We start from the raw sequence: 19,529 nt of genomic DNA, 5'->3' as shown, positions 1-19,529 counted from the left end.
GCTAAGAAGAAAAAAAAAATAAAATTTTAAATTGAATCAGGTTGGGCAGACTGGATGGACCATTCGGGTCTTTATCTGCCGTCATCTACTATGCTACTATGTTCCCCAGGGGTCTGTGCTGGGACCGCTGTTTTTTAACATATTGATCAATGATCTAGAGAGAGGAGTAACTAGTGAGATAATTAAATGTGCTGATGATACAAAGTTGTTAAATCGCAAGAAGATTGTGAAAAATTGCAAGAGGTCCTTGTGAGACTGGAAGACTGGGCGTCAAAATGGCAGACAATGTTTAATGTGAGTAAGTGCAAAGTGATAACCACATATATAAGCACATAAGCATTGCCTTCGCTGGGTCAGACCAGAGGTCCATCATGCCCAGCAGTCCGCACACGCGGAGGCCCATCAGGTCCAGGACCTGTGTAGTAGTCCTCTATCCGTACTCTTCTATCCCCTTTTCTTCAGAAAGTTGCCCAATCCCTTCGTGAACCCCAATACTAACTAGAAACGCCTTCACCGGATCAGACTTTAGGTCCATCTATTTTGGCGACCTGCACGCGCAGAGGCCAAGCCAGGTGCTCCCAGATGGAGACCCTGATTACCCATATCCCTCAATGTGATTTGCAAGGAGGTGTGCATCCAACTCACGCTTGAAACCCAGAATGGTAGTCTCCGTCACCACCTCCTCTGGGAGAGCATTCCAAGCGTTCACCACTCGCTGTGTGAAATAGAATTTCCTGACATTTGTCCTGAGCCTGCTGCCCCTCAGCCTCAGTCCATGACCTCTTGTCTGTGTCACTTTTGACAATGTGAACAACGGTGTTTCTTGCTCAATTTTATCAAATCCATTCAGTATTTTAAAAGTCTCAATCATATCTCCTCGCAGTCTCCTCCTCCCGAGGGTGAACAGTCCCAGTCCTTCGAGTCGTTCTTTGTAGCTCAAATTTTCCATACCTTTTACTAGCTTCGTGGCTCGCCTCTGCACCCTTTCCAGCAGGATTATATCATTTTTTAGGTATGGAGACCAATGTTGGACACAATATTCCAAGTGTGGTCTGACCATTGCTCTGTAAAGTGGCATTATAACGGCCGCAGATCTACTCGTGATCCCCTTCTTTATCATACCTAACATTCTGTTTGCTTTCTTTGCCGCCGCCGCACATTGAGCCAACAGCTTCAGGTTCCTGTCTATCAGTACCCCCAGGTCCCTTTCTTGATCAGATTTGGCCAATGTTACACCTAACATTTTATATTCATGTTCCTTATTTTTCTTACCCAGGTGCATCACCTTGCATTTGTCTATGTTAAACCTCATTTGCCACTTTTCCGCCCATTCCTCAAGCTGATTTAGATCCTTCTGGAGATCTTCACTTTCTTTTTGTGACCCAACTGCCCGACATAGTTTTGTATCATCTGCAAACTTGATTATAATACTTGTATGTGGGAAAGAGAAAATTCAACTATAGCTATGTGATGCTATCTAGGTGCCATTGTTGAGGATACGTTGAAACTCTCAGATCAGTGTATGGTGGCTACTAAGAAAACAAATAGAATGTTAGGAATTACCAGGAAACGAATAGAAAACAAAGATGAAAATGTTATAATGCTCTTATATCGCAAAGATCTACAAAGTGACATAATCAAGCTCGAGGAATGGGCATTGACATGGCAAATGAAATTCAATGTGGATAAGTGCAAAGTGATGCATGTCGGAAACAAAAATCTCATGCACGAATACAGGATGTCCGGGGTGGTACTTGGAGAGACCTCCCAGGAAAGGGACTTGGGAGTTCTGATTGACAAGTCCATGAAGCTGTCTGCACAATGCACAGCGGCAGCAAAAAGGGCGAACAGAATCCTAGGAATGATTAAGAAGGGGATCACGAATAGATCGGAGAAGGTTATCATGCCGCTGTACCGGGCCATGGTGCGCCCTCACCTGGAGTGCTGCATCCAGCAGTGATCGCCCTACATGAAGAAGGACACGGTACTACTCGAAAAGGTCCAGAGAAGAGCGACTAAAATGGTTAAGGGGCTGGAGGAGTTGCCGTTTAGTGAGAGATTGGAGAAACTGGGCCTCTTCTCCCTTGAAAAGAGGAGACTGAGAGGGGACACGATTCAAAATACTGACTTAGCAGATAAAGACAGATTGTTCACCCTCTCCAGGTAGGGAGAACGAGAGGGCACTCTCTAAAGTTGAAAGGCGATAGATTCCGTACAAACATAAGGAAGTTCTTCTTCACCCAGAGAGTGGTGGAGAGCTGGAACGCTCTTCCGGAGGCTTTTGTAGGGGAAAACACCCTCCAGGGATTCAAGACTAAGCTGGACAAGTTCCTGCTAAACTGGGACGTACGCAGGTGAGGCTGGACTCATTTAGAGCACTGGTCTTTAACCTGGGGGCTGCCGCATGAGCGAACTGCTGGGCAGGATGGACCACCGGTCTGACCCAGCAGCGGCAACTCTTATATTCTTATGTTCTCTATGGTACTGCCATACCTCGAATACTGTGTGCAATTCTGGTTGCCATATCTCAAAAAAGATATAGCGGAATTATAAAAGGTAGTGAAGGGCAACGAAATAATAAAAGGACTACCCTATGAGGAGAAGTTGAATCTTCAGCTTGGAGAAGAGATGGCTCAGGGGTGATATGATAGAGGTCTATAAAATACTGAGTGGAGTGGAGATGTGAATCACTTGCATCACTTGCATGCGATGAAGCTACTAAGTAGTAGATTTAAAACAAACCAGAGAAAATATTTATTCACACAATGTCTAATTCAGCTCTGGAATTCATTGCCGGAGAATGTGATAAAATCAGTTAGCTTAGCGGGGTTTAAAAAAGATGGACAATTTCCTAAAAGAGAAGTCCATAGGCCATTATTGAGATGGTTTGGAGAAATCCACTGCTTGTTCCTAGGATAAGCAGCATAAAATCTAGCTAGGTAAACAGGATACTGGGCTTGACGGAACTTCAGTCTGCCCCAGTATAGCAATTCTTATGCTCTTTTTTGATAGGTGGTATATCAAAACCTAATAAACCATAAAGTCTATGTTTGAAGCAATGATGAAAAAGTGGATGTACTAAATATTCTATAATATAACAATTTATTTATATTCTGTAATAATCTTCCAGTCAGTGTGGATAACAAAGAAAAAGGGGTAATAATCGGAAACATATAATACAATCACTCAAAACTAATCACCAAATATCTTATAGAACAAATTTACGAAAGTTTTCACACGTCGCCTAAAATCTCCATAAGATGCAAAATGCAAAAGAATCACAGAAAACTCACCCCACATTCGTACCATTTATAAGAACAGGGTCAGACCAATGGTCCATCCATCAAGCCCAGTAGCCTGTTCTCGCGTTGGCATCCAGGTCCCTAGTACCTGGCCAAAACCCAAGGAGTAGCAAGATTCTATGCCACTGGTTCCCAACCCTGTCCTGGGGGTCCACCAGCCAGTCAAGTGTTCAAGATATCCCTAATGAATATGCATGAGAGAGATTTGCATACCTGTCACTTGCCATTATATGCAAATCACTGTCATGCATATTCATTAGGGATATCTTGAAAACCCGAATGGCTGGTGGTCCCCCAGGACAGGGTTGGGAACCACTGTTCTATGCTACCGATCCAGGGCAAGCAGTAGCTTCCCCCATATCTTTCTCAGTAACAGACTATGGACTTTTCCTCCAGGAACTTGTCCAAACCTTTCTTAAAACCAGCTACGCTATCCGCTTTTACCACAACATCTGGCAATGCGTTCCAGAGCTTAATTATTTTCTGAGTGGAAAAATAGTTCCTCCTATTGGTTTTAAAAGTATTTCCCTGTAACTTCATCAAGTGTCCCCTAGTTTTTGTCATTTTTGACAGAGTGAAAAATCGATCTACTTGTACCCGTTCTACTCCACTCAGGATTTTGTAGACTTCAATCGTATCTCCCCTCAGCCGTCTCTTTTCCAAGCTGAAGAGCCCTAACCTTTTTAGTCTTTCCTCATACGAGAGGAGTTCCATCCCCTTTACCATCTTGGTCGCTCTTCTTTGAACCTTTTCTAGCATTGCTATCCATATAATGATGCCTAATCCTACCTCTTACTGAGGGAAAAGCAAAGCGGTTAACAGTTTGTATAACACATCCAAAAGGGGTAAACACAAAAGGGAAAATTCTATAACCAGCGCCTAAACTTAAGCGTTGGTAGGTGCCCTGCCAATACATAAGTAATTGAAAAATGCAGTCAGAAACGGCAGTGTTGAAACGCCTATTGACCCCTAAATTAAAGGCGGCTGAATTGTCTGCTGGAATCACAGTTAGGTAGCCACTGTAGGCTGCCGAACGCCAATGTAGGTGTGGCCAATGCCAGAAGTGGTGCTAGGCGGGCTAAAGTGGCCACTCGGATGTGATTCACGCCAAGATAGATGGCTGAAATGTAGGCCTGGAAAACCCTGGTCTACATTTCAGCTGCCTATCTTTGCCACTATACTGCAGCAGCCAATCACAGCAGTGGAATTCCCCCCTCCCCCATCAGCTGAGCAGCATGAACTCCCCAAGTCGGATTTCCTGTCAATCGTGTCTTTGGGGGAGTCCCTGCTGCTCAGCTGATGGGGGAGGGGAGAAATTCTCCTGTCGCGATCAGCTGCTGCAGTTCAGCAGCAAAGATAAGCAACTGAAATGTAGGCCAGGGTTTTCTGGACCTACATTTCAGCCACCTATCTTAACTGAATAGGCACGATTCTATAACCAGCGCTCTCGAATGATTGACAGGCGATCAGCGGCCGCTTTTAAGGCAGCTGCTGATTTAGGCCCCAGAATCTGGCCCAAAATGACCCACCCAATAGAACGGAACCAATCCATACAATTCTATACAGCAAACAGGTGGATTTCAATAACACTTTGACCCACACTGGTAACCAGTGAAGCTTCATAAAATTTGAGGAGAATTATGATCAGATTTCTTCAAGGATAAAATTAACCACGAAGCGGTGTGGACAGCCCAAATAAATAACATTACAATAATCCAGCATGCTTAAAATGAAAGCATGGACCAGGAACCTGAACTTTGCCTTGGAGAAATAACCCACCGAAGTTTACACATCATAAAAAATCCCTCTGGACCAAAGAGTTCACCTGCAATTGCATGGAAAGGCCGATGTCCAAGACTACCCCCAACAATTTTATAGTGGTAACAAAATCATGATCAGTATGGCGAATGATTACACCAGTCTCACTGATGCCTAAAAAAAGGCATCAGAAGTGCGGGCCGCCCATAGGAATTGAATGAGCGTGGAGCGTAGTTTTCATGGGGCTCAGTTTCAGTTTATGTTCACACATCCACTGCTAAACGAATGATTTGAATACGCAAATCGATCTGATACATATTCATTATAGAGATCCTGAAACCCTGTCTGTCTGAATGTCTGGAGTAAGACCTCGAATCAGATCGCCACTCAGAGACAGGTCAGGACAGCAAACCTGCTGCTAACCAGATGATCTCTGGTTCTGCCCAAGACCCATCCATGGACCACTCTGGCGTTGAACAGGACAGTTCTTTCTAGTTTCTTAGAATGATGACTCAGTTTAATAAAGCCAAGCCTTAGTTTAGATTAGATTAGCTTAGGATATATGCCAAAACTCGTGAGAGCTTTGTGCGAAACAGGGCCACTGTCGAGTCTGGTTGCTGAAAGTTTGGCTTTTGGAATGACTCCTTGCACCAACTTTAAAATGTTTGCATTGATTTAGTCCTGAGCTATTTCTGTGTTTGAGGAAATTATTCTGCAATCCTGAATGAATGGAATTTTGACCATTGTCTGTACTGAGCCCCAATTTGCATGACTTGAGGTGCTGAATTATGTGGGCTCATTTTTTCTGAGGTCTCTTTTTCTCCACTTATGTTGGTGATTGCAGTGATTCTGTCATACTATATACCTTGAGTTGATTTTATTATTTGGATAGTTCCATCATGGTCAGAGGAGCACTATCCATTTAGGGCAGGGATGGACAATTACGGTCCTCAAGGCCCACAACCCAGTTGGGGTTTCAAGATTTCCACAATGAATATGCATGAGATTGATTTGCATACAATGGAAGCAGACATGAAAGGTCAAGTGACCTCTATGCTAGGATATTAAGATGCATGTGTGCCTCTGTCATGATAATGTCCATTGTCCTAGTCACTGTAGTCCTGGTTCTTTCTCCTTCAGTTTTAAGGCGTAGCACCCCCAAGAGCCCACAACTAGTTGAAGAGGACAAGCCTCCAAGCAAAGCGAAAACACTATGGGCCTCGCTGAGAAGACACCTTAGATCTACTGTATATAAGGTACATCCATGGTGATTTCAGAGGGGGAGGGGTAAGTAGAGCTGGCATGGGGAGAAAATGGACTGGGGGAAGTATGTAAGAGGGGATAAGGAGGACATGAGAGAAGGGGAAGGGGATATTCAAGGACAGAAGGCTAGTCTGGACTAGAGGGTTCCATTACACAAGAATAGTTTTACTGGGTCAGACCAATGGTCCATCTAGCGGTGGCCAATCCAGGTCACTAGTACCTGGCCAAAACCCAAAGAGTAGCAACATTCCATTTGATCAATATTTTTAAATTTGATATTTTACAGGTAGAATGTTTTTTTAAGCTAGAAATGGTGCTGGAATGTGGTTTATAGTCCTTGGTTTTTTTACACAATTTTGCATACTGATTTAGAATACCCTAACAGAGATATTATGGAATAGGCTGAAGTAGCCCAGGACATTTAGATAAAGAACAGACAGAGATAAATGATACCAAATTGCCACTCCCCCCAACCCAGTCAACTGATGCACACGTTGTTAATACAAATGAAAACAAATGCCAGAAATTTAAAAAATAAGATTGGAGAGTTAGAATATACAGGTATGGCAGTAGACAACTGTGTAAAGATAATGGGCGTCTGGGAGACAAGGTGGAAGGAGGAAAATCAATGAGACATTGTAATGTCATGGTACAAATGATATCTAAATGATAGGGTGGATCAAATTTGTGAAGGGAATGAACCAAATTGGTGGAGGGGGTATCTAAGTATGGCATAGAGTGCAACTGGCTAAAGGTCCTGCAGGAAAGGAAATAAAGTGCAATGAATGTGGAATCTCTATGCATAGAAATTCATAAGAACATAAGAATAGCCTTACTGGGTCACCCGTTCTTACGGTGGCCAATCCTGGTCACTAGGACCTGGCCAAAACCCAAGGAGTAGCAACACTCCAGAAGAGGGGTCACGTGATGCTCGCGTGCTGATCAGACGCCGGTGAGCCGAGCTCCGCTCTAAGCCTAAGAAAACACCCCCGAACTAGCTTACAGTCTGCACAAATCGCCATTAATTTGCTCCATCCGGCATCGGGTTTTCTCCTGCTTCTCTGGGGCGTCTCGGAGGAGAGCGGATTCGCTGTGGCCGGCCGGTATGCCGATAAGGACCCCGAGGCCTGGCAAAGAGAGGTCTGCTAAGCCCCTGAAAATGGCGGCCCCCAGCCCGATCGCAGCAGGTACGGCCCAGCACGATGAAGACATGCAGGTTTCGGTCTGCCACCTCTCAAAACTTTTGGATGAAAAATTGTCCAAACTGCATGCAGTGCTGGAGGAAGTGAAAGACAGCATTGCGGGTCACGCTGCGCGCCTCCAGCAAGCAGAAGAACGGATCTCGGCGCAGGAAGACCGGGCAGAAACAGCGGACGGACGTCTGGCGGCCTTGGAAACAAAAATTCAGCAGCTGGATGATCGGGCTGAGGAGGCAGCCGCCGAAATAACCTGCGGCTTATTGGGGTGCTGGAGTCGGTCCGTGATGCTGAGTTGGCAGACCTGATGGCCACGTGGCTGCCTCAAACCCTCGGACTTCCATCCTCCATAGGCCCAGTGCATGTGGAAAGGGTACATCGGATAGGGGCGCCACGCGCTGAAGGAGCCCGACCACGTCCAGTCATAGCTCGCTTCCTCAACTATGCTGTTAAGGCTCGCATTCTGGAGGCATACAGGCGAGCTCGCTCCCTGGATTACAATGGCACCAAGATCTTGCTTTTTCAGGATTTCTCCATCAGGCTCTCGGAGAAGAGACGGGCTTTGGCGCCCTACTGTACACAGCTTCATGCCAGAGGGATTAAATTCACTCTCCAATATCCTGCTAAAGTGCGCATTCAAACCAACACTGGTGTAGTCCTGATGGATACTCCAGCAGCGCTCCGCTCTTACTTGGAGGGACTGCCAGCCCCTTGAGAGGACTGGGGTTGCTGAAAGCTTGATTGATTTGTTGTCCCGAACTTTTTGGGAGGCGACGGACTTTATACCAGCTGCTGGGACAGAGAGAGATGGATTTCTTGGACCTGTGCATGAGGAGTGCTGGCTGATGGAGGTTTCTTTCCGCTCTTGGCTCCTGGCTTCTGGACAGATCCGTACCAGGGGCTATCTCCCTGCTGCCTGTACATGGGGAGTCCTCTATGTAGACTATGGATTTGTTTCCACATTGCGGGGGGTCTGAATCTCTTGTTCTGCAGCCTGCTGGGGAGTCCTTGTTGGGCATTATGTTTTCTTAATACTTGCCGGAGCGAGTTTGTTTACATTTATTACTTTTGTGCTGACTGTACGGACATCATGCTGCACTTTGTTTCTGGGGGGGAGGGGGTACGGGGTTCTGGTTACATCATGGTTTTCTGGTTGGGTTGGGTACTGGAAGGTTGGAGTATGTTGAGGGGGGGTGGATGGGAAGAGGAGGGTGGGGGGGTGTCGGGGGGGGGGGGGGTATGTATGGGGATGTATGAATGGAGTCTCGAGAGCACCGGTTTTTTCTCATTTGCTGGTACATGCCATCTTTGGTGATTTGACGGGGGGGGGCCTTGCTGGGGGGCTCTTCCTCTTCTCTTATTTGATTGACATTTCTGCTCCTATTGTTCTTTGGTGGGGGGACCATGGTTAATTTAAAACTTTCCTCCCTTAATGTGGATGGGATCCATTCCCCGGTCAAACGAAAGAAAATACTCTCCTGGTTTCGCAGGGAACGTATTGATATTGCCTTCCTACAAGAGACCCATCTCACACCTGTAGAACATGAGAAACTTAGGAGGGATTGGGTGGGGGAGGTATACTATTCTTCTTATAACACTCGTCAAAGGGGGGTAGCAGTCTTGGTCCATAAGCAACTCCCGTTTCAATTGCATAAGGTTATACAGGACAAAGAGGGCCGATATGTCCTAGTGCTGGGAGAGCTTTGGGGACGGCTTTATCTTCTTTGTAATGTTTACGCCCCTAACATCTATAATCACAGCTATTTTTCAGGGTTGATGTCGCGGCTGGCGCAGTACCCGGGTTACCATGTCCTTGTGGGGGGCGACTTTAACATCATGGCGGATCCCTCTCAAGATTGTGCCCCCGCCAAGCGCTTCCCTAAGGATCACATGGGTAAAGGAGTTAATTTTCTGACCACGCAGCTGAGGCTCTTAGATATTTGGCGCCTATTCCATCCTATGGAACGTATTTATACGTTTTACTCCAATCCCCATAATCTTTATACACGTTTTGACTACTTCCTGCTCTCTCCTGCGCTGCTGCCCATGGTTAGTGCTGTAGAGATAGTGGAGGTTCCTCTTTCTGATCATTCTCCCGTGACACTATCCCTCCAAATTACTGCTGACTCTTCAACACGGACATGGCGTTTCCCGGGATACCTCTTTAAAGATCTTGCCTTTCGTAGATACCTTAGGGAAAAATGGCTGGATTACTGTAGCACCAATTCTGATCCTGATCTTGATCCGGGGCTCTTCTGGGAGGCATCCAAGGCAGTACTACGGGGCTTTGTTATCGCTTATGTCACGGGGAAGAAAAAGAAACTGGAAGCGGAATTGCTACTGCTGTCGGGCGAGTTCCAGCAGTTGCGAAGGCGCCATCAGGGGACCTTGCAGGAGGCCGATCGTATACGCTTACGTACACTCCGACAGCAGATAGATGCGATCCTAACACAGCGAGCGGAGAGGGATTTGTACTTTCGTCGCTATAATCTCCACAGGTGGGGGGGGGGGAGAGCTGGACGGTTGTTAGCCCGCCTGGTCTGCCCTCATCGTAAGCGACAAGTCATCACTGCTATTACTGATATGCAGGGTCACACTCATACAACGGAAACACACATACATCAACAATTCGTGACGTATTATAAGGACCTGTATGCAGAGCGGCCCTCGACGGATACGGATAGGGACCGCTTTTTCAGTGATGTCATCCTTCCGAAACTCCTCCCGACCCAGATTCAAGCTCTGAATGCTCCCATTACTAGTCTTGAAGTGGAATTGGGTATAAAAGAGCTTAAATTGACTAAATCACCTGGGCCAGATGGTTATGGGCTGGAATACTATAAAATTTTGTCTGACGTTATATCTCACCCTCTGGCGGAGGCTTTTAATTCTTTGCACTCCCACAAGGGGGTGGACCGCTATAATCTGGCACATGTTGTTCTGCTGCCCAAGCCGGGCAAGGACCCGTCTCAGGTGGGCTCTTATAGGCCCATATCACTTCTTAACCAAGATGCAAAATTGCTCGCAGCGTTACTTGCCAAACGTCTGAATGTATACCTTCACCTCCTTATCCATGAAGATCAGGTGGGATTCGTACCTGGCAGATATGCCTCCATGAATCTTACGAGAGCTTTGATGGCTATTTACTCTCACAGAGGGGGGGATAGCCATGCAGCTATTGTAGGCCTAGATATGGAGAAGGCGTTTGATAGCATCTCTTGGTCATACCTTTTTTGGGTCATGGGGCAATATGGGCTGGAGGGCATGTTTTTGGACTGGGTGCGCAGTCTTTATTTTTTGCCCAAGGCTAAGCTTCTTATTAATGGACAACTTACTTCACCCTTCCCGCTTGAACGAGGTACTCGCCAGGGATGCCCCCTGTCCCCGCTACTATTTTTCTGGCTATTGAACCACTGGCGATTAAAGTTCGATCTCATCCTTTCATTCTTGGTATTAAAGTTGGAGCTAAGGAGAGCCGCATTAATCTTTTCGCAGACGATATTTTGTTATATTTAGACCACGCGCCCTTACACTTACCGGAGGCTCTCTCGCTGGTTCAAGACTTTGGCACAGTCTCAGGCCTTCGGGTTAATTGCGCCAAATCGGAACTCCTGCCTCTGGCTTCTCATAGACATGAGCCCTGGCATGATACATTACTGATTCCACCGGTTCGGAAGCCTATGCGCTACCTTGGCGTTTATTTGAGCACCCAATCTCATCTCCTTTACCAGTACAATGTTCTCCACCATATTGAGACTATCCGTAATCTTTGTGAGAAATGGAAGGACTTGCCTCTTTCCCTTTGGGGCCGTGCGGCGTTATTAAAAATGGTGCTTCTCCCAAAACTTTTATATCCGCTTCAAACGATTCCGCTTTGGATTCTGAACAGAGATGTCCAAGTCTTTCGGTCTATTCTTCTTTCATTTTTATGGCGACACAAGCGGGCTCGAATCAGTTTTGATACCTTGTCCCTGGACTCTAGGCAAGGTGATTTGAATCTCCCTGATATTCGCAGGCACAACGTTGCTTCCCTGCTGCGCTTTGTTCATGAGGGCATCTCTGGCCACTATAGGTACTCTCCTCCAGGTTGGATCCGTGAATGGTGTGCTCCTCATTCCTTTGTCTCTTTATTGCATTTGTCCCCCCGGTCTTTTCCTGGGGGGGATCATCGATTCCTTTTTCTGAAACTGCTAAGACAGGCCTGGTGGTGGTGGCGGAAGGCACACAGGCATCTCCTTTCTTGCCTCTGGTGGGTAATGTAGACTTCCTCCCGGGGATGGGTACCTCAGGGTTTCAACTGTGGGACTCCCGGGGCTGTGTCAGCTTGTGACATCTCTCCGACGAGGGAACAGGGACTTTCCCCACCTTTCCACAACTTCAGACTCGTTGGGACCTCCCGAACACGCATTTTTGGGCCTATTTGCAAGCCAGACATTACTTTTTTTCCCTGACTCGGCGGTGGGGAGAGCATTGGACGATGGGGAAATTGGACTCTTACTTGGCCCTCTTACCTTCTCAGACAAACACATTGTCCACCAGGTATAGGCTCCTTAAAAATGCTCTCCCTCCCTCCTATCTGCCTAGGCTTGCGGCCCGGTGGTCGCGAGATTTGGCTCTTGACATTCCTGAGGCCCAATTTTTGGACCTTTTTACTAACCTTACTCAATTCACGGGATCAATGGACCTTAGGGAAATGCAATATAAGATCTTGCATCGGACTTACATCTCTAGGGCTCGGGGAAATGCCATGGGTTTATGGGATGATGACACTTGCTCTCATTGTCAGAGAGCGAGGGGCACACTACTGCACATGTTTTTGGAGTGTCCCCATGCGGCTTTATTGCTCCAGGTGCTCCCGTTTCTTGAGGGCCTCCTTGGCAGGACCATTCTCCGGTCTTATGGCCTCTTATTGTTGGGTGACATGGGGGAAATATCCGCTGCAGGCTTTACCGCACCATATCAGAAGTTTTTGTACACTGCACTCTTAGCAGTGAAAAAGCTGTTGCTTTTCCATTGGGTGGGGCCTGAGCCCGCATCCTTCACTCAATGGCTTCACAAAATGCGGGAACTAGCTGCTTTTGAAATTCAAACCCATGCGGCCTCTACTGGACGTGATAGGGTCGTATACGTTTCCCTGTGGAGAGCATTTCAAGTTGAGGCTGACTCACAGCCCCATCCCCTTTTGGGATATGAGCGGCCCTTTGACTGAGGCTTCTACTATGCACCCTGACCGGTGACTCTCGAGCTCGGTTGATTGTGGTATGTCTGTGGAGTGTTAGGTGGGTGGATGTTGGGGATGGTGTGGACTGATTGTGTGGGATAGTTTTGTATGTAGGATGGGTGGGTGATTGTAGGGTGTGGGGTTTCTACTATTGACAAAATTGTTTTTACAGTCTTTCTTATCTTGAGGAGGTTGCTTTATGGGGCACCTCTTGTGACTCGTTTTGGCGAGACTCTTATTTTTCATCCCATCGCTTGGGTGTGCCTAAATGTTGGCTGTTACGATAGCACCTCCTCTGCTTTGAGGCATTTGTATTTCTTATTGTTTTACTTCGTTGCTATACCTGTTCTATGGTCCTATGCCGGACCACTGTTGTGTGTCTTTGACTGCTTTTTCAATAAAAATTATATTAAAAAAAAAAAAAAGCAACACTCCAGAATCTCTGAGTAGCAAGATTCCGGAATCCCCAGAGTAGCAACATTCCATGCTACCAATCCAGGACAAGCAGAGGCTTCCCCCATGTCTTTCTCAATAACAGACATGGACTTTTCCTCCAGGAAATTATCCATACCGTTCTTAAAACCAGCTATGCTCTCCGGGAGTAGAGGAGAAGGCAACTGACAAGAGAGGCTTACCCAATGAATGAAATTCCCAGGAAGGGGTAGAAACATAGAAACATAGAAAGATGACGGCAGAAAAGGGCTACAGCCCATCAAGTCTGCTCACTCTTCTGACCCATCCCATCAAGTCTGAGTGCTAATGACCCAGTTCCTTAGCTCGACCCCTGTAGGGATGTCCCATTTATTTTTAAAGTCGAGCACGCTGGTGGCCTTGACCACCTGTACCGGAAGTTTGTTCCAGTGATCTACTATCCTTTCTGTGAAGAAATACTTCCTGATGTCACCATTAAATTTCCCTCCTCTGAGTTTGAGCGGGTGCCCCCTTGTGACCGAGGGTCCCCTGGGGAAGAATATATCGCTTTCCGCCTCGACACGACCTGTGATGTACTTAAATGTCTCAATCATGTCTCCCCTTTCTCTACGCTCCTCAAGAGTGTAGAGCCGCAGTTTGTCCAGTCTTTCCTCGTATGGGAGACTCTTGAGTCCGGAGACCATTCTAGTGGCCATTCGCTGGACCGATTCAGCTCAAAGCACATCTTTTTTGTAGTGCGGTCTCCAAAATTGCACACAGTATTCCAGGTGAGGTCTCACCATGGTTCTGTAGAGCGGCATTATGACTTCAGGTTTGCGGCTGATGAAGCCTCTATTGATGCATCCCAACATTTGCCTTGCCTTGGATGAGGCCTGCTCCACTTGTTTGGCAGCCTTCATGTCTTCACTGACGATTACTCCCAAGTCCCATTCTTCTGAAGTCCTAGCTAGTGTTTCTCCATTCAAGGTGTAAGTTTTGCATGGATTTCCGCAGCCGAGATGCATGACCTTACATTTCTTAGCGTTGAAGCCCAGCTGCCATGTCGAGGACCAGTTTTCCAACGTGATCAGATCCTGCGTCATACTATCCTTAAGATTGTTTTCACTTACTATATTACACAGTTTGGCATCGTCGGCGAACAGTGTCACTTTACCCTGAAGCCCTCGGGTCAAGTCTCTTATGAATATGTTGAAAAGGGATGGTCCCAGGACTGAGCCCTGCGGTACTCCGCTAGTCACCTCCGATGTCTCAGAGAGGGTGCCGTTGACCACCACCCTCTGAAGTCTACCACTCAGCCAATCACTGACCCATGCAGTTAGCTTCTCGCCTAAACCCATCGATTTCATCTTGTTTAATAGTCTGCGGTGTGGGACACTGTCAAACGCTTTGCTGAAATCCAACTATACTATGTCCAGAGACTCTCCTTGGTCTAGCTTTCCCGTCACCCAATCAAAGAAGCTGATAAGATTGGATTGGCATGATCTACCCCTAGTGAATCCATGTTGACGGGGATCCCTTAGGTCTCCCTCATCCAAAATCGTGTCTGATTTACCTTTAAGTAGAGTTTCCATGAGTTTACACACAATTGATGTGAGACTCACTGGTCGGTAATTCGCAGTCTCTGCTCTGCATCCCTTTTTGTGCAGAGGAACGACGTTAGCTGTTTTCCAGTCCAGGGGGACTCTTCCCGTACTTAGGGAGAGATTGAAGAGCATGGCTAACGGTTTTACTAGAACATCGCATAGCTCTCTGAGCACTCTTGGGTGCAAATTGTCCGGTCCCATGGCTTTGTTCACCTTGAGTCTTGACAGTTCTCTGTAAACATCAGCAGTTGTGAACTCAAAATTCTGAAATGGATCTTCCATGCTTTGCTTTGTTTCCAACCGTGGCCCGTGCCCTGGTGCCTCGCAGGTAAAGACAGAGCAGAAGTAATCATTCAGCAGTTTAGCTTTATCGGAATCTGTTTCCACATAACTCCCGTCTGACGTTCTAAGGCGTACTATCCCATTTGTGTTCTTCTTCCTGTCGCTAATGTACCTGAAGAAGGATTTGTCCCCTTTCTTAATGTTCTTCGCTAGAGTTTCTTCCATTCGAAGTTTGGCCTCCCTGACTGCTGTTTTGACCGCTGCGGACTTTGTCTTGTATTCAATGTTTGCTTCTTTCTCCCCGGTGCATTTGTATGAGAGAAATGCTCTTTTCTTCTCCTTGACGTGGCACATGACCTCATCAGTGAACCATTTGGGTCTCTTGTTTCTTTGTTGTTTATTCACCGATTTAATGTAGCGGATAGTTGCCTCCTTAAGGGTCGATTTCAAGGTTGACCACATAGCTTCCACATTATCGGTTGCTTCTTGACCCTGTAGTGTCTGATGAACGAAATCTCCCATGCGTGCGAAGTCAGTGCCCCGGAAATTGAGTACCCTTGTTCTTGTTTGAGATCTAGGGAAGCTTTTCCTAAGATTAAACCATACCATGTTATGGTCACTGGTGGCTAGCGCTTCTCCCACTGAGATAGACAAGAGAGGAGAGATCCTGAGGAACTGCAGAGTGAATACACTTATAGGAAACAGATAAGAAGTGACTTAAGGAGAGGGATAATGTGAGCATAATGACACTGGCAGAATATGAGGCATGCAGCAGAAATCTGAACAGATTGAAGGGGAGACAGATGGTTTAGCAGAAGACCTATGAGAAGCAAGTTGCAGTAGTCTAGGCACGTTAGATAGATTGTGAGCCCACCAGGACAGACAGGGAAAATGTTTGAGTACCTGATTGTAAAACCGCTTAGATAACCTTGATAGGCGGGATAGAAAATCCTAATAAACTTGAAACTTGGGTGATGAGACTGTGGATGAGGGTCGTAGCAGTGTGCTCCAAAAGGAAAGGATGAATTTTAGCAATGATGTAAGAGAAAGAAACAACAGGTTTTGGCGGTCCGTTGGATATGTGAAGAAAAGGAGAGATGAATCAAAGATGACTCTGAGGTTGCGAGCCAATGAGGAGGATGAGTGTTATCTACAGAAATAGAACATAAGAATTGCCATATTGGGACAGACTGAAGGTCCATCATGCCCAGGATCCTGTTTTCAACAGTGGCCAACCCAGGTCCCAAGTACCTAGCTAGATCCCAAGGAGTAAAACAGGATTTATGCTGCTTATCCTAGGAATAAGCAGTGGATTTCTCCAAGCCATGGACTTCTCTTTTAGGATATTGTCCAAACCTTTTTTAAACCCTGCTAAGCTAACTGATTTTATCACATTCTCTGGCAACAAATTCCAGAGTTTTCTCCAGTTTGTTTTAAATGTACTACTTAGTAGCTTCATTGCATGCTCCCAAGTCCTATTATTTTTGGAAAAGCGTGAACAAACAATTCACATCTACCCTTTTCACTCCACTCATTATTTTATAGACCTCTATCATATCACTACTGAGCCATCTCTTCTCCAAGTTGAAGAGTTCTAGCCGCTTTAGCCTTTCCTCATAGGGAAGTTGTCCTATCCCTTTTCTAATTCTGCTGTATCTTTTTTGAGATACAGCAACCAGAACTTCACCCAGTATTCAAGAATGGAGGAAGAGGAGAGGTGGATTTAGGAGGAAAGATAAGGAGCTCTGTCTTGACCATGTTTAATTTTAGATGGTAGAGAGACTTCCAGGTGGCAGAGGCTGAGACCCAGGCCTGGATTCCTGTAGAAATAACACATATATAACAATCTTTTCCTATAAAACTAACATTAAACATCCAGAACCCAAACAGCAACAATTTTCTCTACAAGCAAACACTTCAACGTACCCTAGAGCATCTATTGGGAGGCAGATTCTGGGAAAACTGTATAAACTGGATTGCTCGGATTCCTACACAGAATATCAGACCTTGATTACACATGTAAAATACAGCCAGACCCTCAGTAAATGCAGAATAAATGGCCACAGACTACAGAAATAAAGATGCAGATAACACTTTTTTTTTAACCCAGGACAGGACAGACAGAGAAAAATGTTTGAGTAGCTGAATAAATTCATGTAAGCCATTCTGAGCTCCCCTGGGAGAACAGTATAGAAAATTGGAAGCCAGACTCTGCGTGCAATGCAATGCTAGAGATACAGAAACAGAAATGCATTTCTTTCTGTGCTGTGGAAAATACAAAGTTGGTCCCAAAACAGAGAAACATGGAGGAAATGCAAACCAACCAGAGCCTAGGAATTGGACTTGATTTCTCTGTACAATGTCATTTTTATTCTGCTATCTCCGTCTCTTTTCCCTTTTCTTATTCTTTAACCTTAATTGATAAAAGCTGTAGAAAATCCGACCGATGGGAACGGGCGGAAACTAAAGACTGGGGATTAGGGGGAAGCAGGGGGAAATGGGTAGGGTTCGGGCATGCCCAGTGGGGCCCGGGCAAAATTTAAAAAAAATCTCTCTGAGCTATTGGAGAGCTTATCCGCAAATTGGGAGCTGTTGGGACAACACCCATATGTGGCTGACTATCCTGCTGTCCACAGAGAACCTACGTTACAGGTAAGTAACTACACTTACTTTGCAGCATATGTAAAATTGTCATGGCAATAAAGTTATGTGAACTTGAATCAGACAGAATTATTCAGTCATTCAATCACAAGCAGGCTGTAAGAAATTGTGGGAGGAGCTGAGGATGGAATTTAATGTGGACATGTGGAAAGTGAGTAAGAACATAAGAATAGCCTTACTGGTCAGAGCAATGGTCCATCAATGAGGCTAAGACAGGAATCCAGGTCACTTTCAAATTCTCTGGTCCTTTAGTACCGAGAATAAAACAAAGAAAATCGTATGGGGGTGCTGAAAGGTTCTCAGCCCAAGCAACCAACTGCCTAAATTCTGAGCATTAAGTATTATCTTATTTTGTTAAGTGCCAATTTGCAGAAACAGAATTCTATATTTTCACATTGTTTCAGATTATTGATTGAAATATATCCACCTCATTCTCGTCTTGGTCGGGTTGAGAACTTTTCAGCACCCCCTTGTAGTGTGAAGACTTTAGGTCTGGTCACTAGAGCTGAGATTGTGACGTCATAATGCCTCATTCCACCAATGTCCAAGAGCCCACCTCATCAGTGATGTCACAATGGCTGGATTATCTATACTTGGCTCACATAAGAACAGCCTACTATCCTGTCTCCAATCGTGACCAATCCGGCAGGAACTCAAATAGTATGAGGAGGTGCTGAAAAGTTCTGAGCCCAACCAACCAACTTCCTAAATTCTGAGTGATATTTTTGCACTGTAGCTGATAACATGGTAATATAGTAAATGACGGCAGATAAAGACCTGAAAGGTCCATCCAGTCTGCCCATTAAAAAAATACATGATTAGATTAACTTGTCTCTTCTTTGATATTTCTGGGCCGTAGACGGTAAAGTCTGGTATTGTCCTAGGTTCCAAATGCTGAAGTTTCTGTCCAAGCTCACTCCAGCCTATCCAACCATCCCATTTGCAGGGTAAACCGTGCCAAGCTCTACGAACGGTATACAAACCTAAGGATTAGATTAGATATCTACCGTAAAGCCTACTCGACTACTGCAACATTGTCTACCTGGGGTCCTTCAAAAAAAAACATTCAAAGACTCCGCATCATCCAAAACTCGGCAATCTGACTAATCTTTGGGCTGAAAAAATGGGAACACATATCCCCCTACTACCAAAAACTCCACTGGCTACCCATGGAAGCAAGAATTCAATTCAAGTTTGCCTGTATCTGTTGGTTTGGCCCCATTATACCTGGTTCCCCATTTCTCAAACTGCCCTTCCAGGCCCACCTGCAGAGCCCACCTCTTCAACCACCCAACTCTAAAGGCCTGCCGATATAAAAGTCACCTAAACAGAACACTTGCCTTCCAAGCAGGTCATCTAAATGACTGGCTGAGCAGAATTATCTCGCACTCCTCATCCTACATAAACTTCAGGAAATTATTAAAAACTAAACTATAACCTAGCCCTCCCTCCCTCCCTCCCTTCCCTGCTCCCCAAGTTCTTTTTCCCTACCCTTCGCCCTGCCCACCCACTTTTGTCCCTTATATTTCGCACGTTCCCCCGCACTCGCATATTTATTGTATCTGTATTCGCTGACTGTAACATCTCGCTGATTGACCTGCCCTTCTCTGTTGTAAACCGCATTCGCTGATTCTTTGTTGTATCTGTATTCACTGATTGTAACTATTCGCTGATTGTCCAGCCCTTCTTTATTGTAAACCGCCTCGTACTACTACGGCTTTGGCGGTATATAAGAAATAAAATAATAATAATAATAATAAAGTCTGGCCAGTAACATCCTCATGTTCCATATTAGTGGAGTTCCCAACCCATCCTACACCGAATCACCATA

General features: G+C 45.7%; 1 protein-coding gene across 4 annotated transcripts in view; it reads left to right on the top strand.

The window, feature by feature from the left end:
* Window positions 1-19,529, top strand: part of WDR97 (WD repeat domain 97) — a 197,391-nt gene that overhangs the window by 13,808 nt on the left and 164,054 nt on the right. For all 4 annotated transcript variants that reach the window (XM_033934237.1, XM_033934239.1, XM_033934238.1 and 1 more), the window contains exon 3: window positions 6,201-6,316. In XM_033934237.1, the coding sequence (XP_033790128.1) occupies window positions 6,201-6,316 (116 nt within the window). The remainder of the gene's footprint in view (window positions 1-6,200; window positions 6,317-19,529) is intronic.

The sequence above is a fragment of the Geotrypetes seraphini genome, chromosome 2, assembly GCF_902459505.1.
Source record: "Geotrypetes seraphini chromosome 2, aGeoSer1.1, whole genome shotgun sequence".
NCBI lineage: Eukaryota > Metazoa > Chordata > Amphibia > Gymnophiona > Dermophiidae > Geotrypetes > Geotrypetes seraphini.
The sequence above is the reverse complement of the archived record's forward strand: the minus strand, read 5'-3'. Positions and strand labels throughout refer to the sequence as shown.